Source organism: Gadus macrocephalus, chromosome 18 (assembly GCF_031168955.1).
Source record: "Gadus macrocephalus chromosome 18, ASM3116895v1".
Taxonomy (NCBI): Eukaryota; Metazoa; Chordata; class Actinopteri; order Gadiformes; family Gadidae; genus Gadus; species Gadus macrocephalus.
This window is the reverse complement of record NC_082399.1, coordinates 439,986-444,985: the sequence shown is the minus strand read 5'-3', so window position 1 is coordinate 444,985 and position 5,000 is coordinate 439,986. Positions and strand designations below refer to the sequence as shown.

At 53.2% G+C, this 5,000-nt stretch overlaps 1 protein-coding gene across 1 annotated transcript in view; it reads left to right on the top strand.

Moving 5' to 3' along the window:
• Nucleotides 1–5,000, top strand: part of LOC132447063 (plexin domain-containing protein 1-like) — an 18,959-nt gene that overhangs the window by 10,724 nt on the left and 3,235 nt on the right. The window contains exons 7-11 of the mRNA XM_060037736.1: nt 1–56; nt 476–571; nt 4,211–4,292; nt 4,595–4,655; nt 4,741–4,861. The exon at nt 1–56 is cut by the window's left edge and continues 38 nt beyond it. Of these exons, the coding sequence (XP_059893719.1) occupies nt 1–56; nt 476–571; nt 4,211–4,292; nt 4,595–4,655; nt 4,741–4,861 (416 nt within the window). The remainder of the gene's footprint in view (nt 57–475; nt 572–4,210; nt 4,293–4,594; nt 4,656–4,740; nt 4,862–5,000) is intronic.

Sequence of the window (5,000 nt, the reverse complement as noted above, 5' to 3'; positions counted from 1 at the left end):
CCCGGTGAAGGTCGGGCTGTCGGACGCTTTCATGGCCCTGCCTCCTCAGAAGACAGGTCAGACCCCCAGACCCCCAGAGCCCCTCCCGGCCCCCCCCCCCCGCCCACAGGCCGGCCCTCATAGAGAGGATTCCCTGAATGAAGCCTCAGGCTCATGGTTCTGGCCCGTGGAGGTCGCTCCATGTGTACTGAACCAGTTCTTATGTTTGGGTCGTAACCGAATGGCCCTGGAGGCTGAGCGGGTGGAGAACCACTGCAGAACTCTGTGAACACAACCGGTCACTGCACAGTTTTAAGTTCAAAAGACAACCGCAACTGAGCAGAAAACGTAAAGTAATATCCGTATAAGTACTACCTTTTGTGAATATATTTCATTCTTTCTTCAAAGACATTGCCACCAAACTGTAAGGGTTGGCCTTATTCATGAAACCTTTCAAATGACTGATTCTTTTATTAATTATTATTTATCCATCAAGATGGAAAACCGCTCACAATCTACGAGTATCATCGGGTCGAGATCAACACCACGAAGATCGTCACCAGATCTGCTTTTGAGTTCATCCCGCTGCCCAGTGAGTAGCCTGCACCATCACCTCATCACTATCCCCTCATCACCTCATCACCATCCCCTCATCACCTCATCACCATCCCCTCATCACCTCATCACCATCATCACCTCATCACCATCCCCTCATCACCTCATCACCATCCCTCATCACCTCATCACCATCATCACCTCATCCCCTCATCACCTCATCACCATCCCCTCATCACCTCATCACCTCATCACCATCCCCTCATCACCTCATCACCATCCCCTCATCACCTCATCACTATCCCCTCATCACCTCATCACTATCCCCTCATCACCTCATCACCATCCCCTCATCACCTCATCACCTCATCACCATCACCTCACCACCATCACCTCATCACCATCACCTCATCACCTCATCACTATCCCCTCATCACCTCATCACCATCCCCTCATCACCTCATCACCATCCCCTCATCACCTCATCACCATCCCCTCATCACCTCATCACTATCCCCTCATCACCTCATCACTATCCCCTCATCACCTCATCACCATCATCACCTCATCCCCTCATCACCTCATCACCATCATCCCCTCATCACCTCATCACCATCCCCTCATCACCTCATCACCATCCCCTCATCACCTCATCACCATCCCCTCATCACCTCATCACTATCCCCTCATCACCTCAACATCATCATCACCTCATCACCTCATCACTATCCCCTCATCACCTCATCACCATCATCACCTCATCCCCTCATCACCTCATCACTATCCCCTCATCACCTCATCACTATCCCCTCATCACCTCATCACTATCCCCTCATCACCTCATCACTATCCCCTCATCACCTCATCACTATCCCCTCATCACCTCATCACCATCATCCCCTCATCACCTCATCACCATCATCCCCTCATCACCTCATCACCATCACCTCATCACCTCATCATCATCACCACCATCACCTCATCACTATCACCTCACCACCATCACCTCATCACTATCACCTCACCACCATCACCTCACCACCATCACCTCATCACTATCCCCTCATCACCTCATCACCTCATCACCATCACCTCATCACCATCACCTCATCACCTCATCACCTCATCATCATCACCACCATCACCTCATCACTATCCCCTCATCACCTCATCCCCCCATCACCATCACCTCATCACATCATCACCACCATCACCTCATCACTATCCCCTCATCACCTCATCACCTCATCACCATCACCTCATCACCTCATCACCTCACCACCATCACCTCACCACCATCACCTCACCACCATCACCTCATCACTATCCCCTCATCACCATCACCTCATCACCTTCACCTCACCACCATCACCTCACCACCATCACCTCATCACCATCACCTCACCACCATCACCTCACCACCATCACCTCATCACTATCCCCTCATCACCATCACCTCACCACCATCACCTCATCACCTCATCACCATCACCTCACCACCATCACCTCATCACCTCATCACCATCACCTCATCACCTCACCACCATCACCTCACCACCATCACCTCACCACCATCACCTCATCACCATCACCTCATCACCATCACCTCATCACCTCACCACCATCACCTCATCACCATCACCTCATCACCATCACCTCATCACCTCATCACCATCACCTCATCACCTCACCACCATCACCTCACCACCATCACCTCACCACCATCACCTCACCACCATCACCTCATCACCATCACCTCACCACCATCACCTCATCACCATCACCTCATCACCATCACCTCATCACCTCATCACCATCACCTCATCACCTCACCACCATCACCTCACCACCATCACCTCATCACCATCACCTCATCACCTTCACCTCACCACCTTCACCTCATCACCATCACCTCATCACCATCACCTCACCACCATCACCTCACCACCTTCACCTCATCACCATCACCTCATCACCATCACCTCATCACCTCACCACCATCACCTCATCACCATCACCTCACCACCATCACCTCACCACCTTCACCTCATCACCATCACCTCATCACCATCACCTCATCACCTCACCACCATCACCTCATCACCATCACCTCATCACCATCACCTCATCACCATCACCTCATCACCTCATCACCATCACCTCATCACCTCACCACCATCACCTCACCACCATCACCTCACCACCATCACCTCACCACCATCACCTCACCACCATCACCTCACCACCATCACCTCACCACCTTCACCTCATCACCTCATCACCTCATCACCATCACCTCACCACCATCACCTCATCACCTCATCACCTCATCACCATCACCTCATCACCATCACCTCACCACCATCACCTCATCACCTCATCACCATCACCTCATCACCTCACCACCATCACCTCATCACCATCACCTCATCACCATCACCTCATCACCTTCACCTCACCACCTTCACCTCATCACCATCACCTCATCACCATCACCTCACCACCATCACCTCACCACCTTCACCTCATCACCATCACCTCATCACCTTCACCTCACCACCATCACCTCATCACCATCACCTCATCACCATCACCTCACCACCATCACCTCATCACCATCACCTCACCACCATCACCTCACCACCATCACCATCACCTCATCACCATCACCTCATCACCATCACCTCATCACCATCACCTCATCACCATCACCTCACCACCATCACCTCATCACCATCACCTCATCACCATCACCTCATCACCATCACCTCATCACCTTCACCTCATCACCATCACCTCACCACCATCACCTCATCACCATCACCTCATCACCTTCACCTCATCACCATCACCTCATCACCATCACCTCATCACCATCACCTCACCACCATCCCCTCATCCCCTCATCACCATCACCTCATCACCTTCACCTCACCACCTTCACCTCACCACCATCACCTCATCACCTCATCACCTCACCACCATCACCTCACCACCATCACCTCACCACCATCACCTCACCACCATCACCTCATCACCATCACCTCATCACCTCATCACCATCACCTCATCACCTCACCACCATCACCTCACCACCATCACCTCATCACCATCACCTCACCACCATCACCTCACCACCATCACCTCATCACCATCACCTCATCACCATCACCTCACCACCATCACCTCACCACCATCACCTCACCACCATCACCTCACCATCACCTCACCACCATCACCTCATCACCATCACCTCATCACCATCACCTCATCACCATCACCTCACCACCATCACCTCATCACCATCACCATCACCTCACCACCATCACCTCACCACCATCACCATCACCTCACCACCATCACCTCACCACCATCACCTCATCACCATCACCATCACCTCACCACCTTCACCTCATCACCATCACCTCATCACTATCCCCTCATCCCCTCATCACAATCCCCTCATCACCTCATCACCTCATCACCATCACCTCATCACTATCCCCTCATCCCCTCATCCCCTCATCACCTTCACCTCATCACCATCACCTCATCACTATCCCCTCATCCCCTCATCCCCTCATCACCTTCACCTCATCACCTTCACCTCACCACCATCCCCTCATCCCCTCATCCCCATCACTCACACAGCGCTGCGTCTCACTCTCCCCCCCAGCCTGCCTCCAGCACCTGACCTGTGACCAGTGCCTGTCCTCCACGCTGACCGCCGGCTGTGGCTGGTGCAACACCCTCCAGAGGTGAGCGGTCCTCTGGACTCTCTGTTCCACTCTGGTCTCTCTCTGGTCTCTGGTCTCTCTGTGGTCTCTCTCTGGTCTCTATCTGGTCTCTATCTGGTCTCTCTCTGGTCTCTGGTCTCTCTGTGGTCTCTCTCTGGTCTCTCTCTGGTCTCTGGTCTCTCTATGGTCACTCTCTGGTCTCTCTTGTTTATCTGGTCTCTCTCTGGTCTCTCTCTGGTCTCTCTCTGGTCTCTCTCTGGTCTCTCTGGTCTCTCTCTGGTCTCTGGACTCTCTGGTCTCACTCTGTGTCTGTCTCTCCTCAGATGTTCGGATGGAATCGATCGGCACAGACAGGAGTGGCTGGACTACAACTGCTCCGAGGAGGTTAAACACACACACACACACACACACACACACACACACACACACACACACACACACACCCTGTAACGTGGTGATGATGTTGCAGGCTAAGAGCTCCTGTGCGGACTACAGTCCTTGGGGAACCGATGCAACGAGTCCCCCTTCTCTCTGGACCTCCAGCGGCTCCACGTCCTCCAGCTCCCTGCTGCACCTCCCCGAGGCCGACGGTGGGACCTGGGGCCGCACGCAGCACAGACACCAACACACACCGCAGCACAGACACAAGACACACTGCAGCACAGACACAACACACACCACAGCACAGACACAACACACACTGCAGCACAGAGACCAACACACACTGCA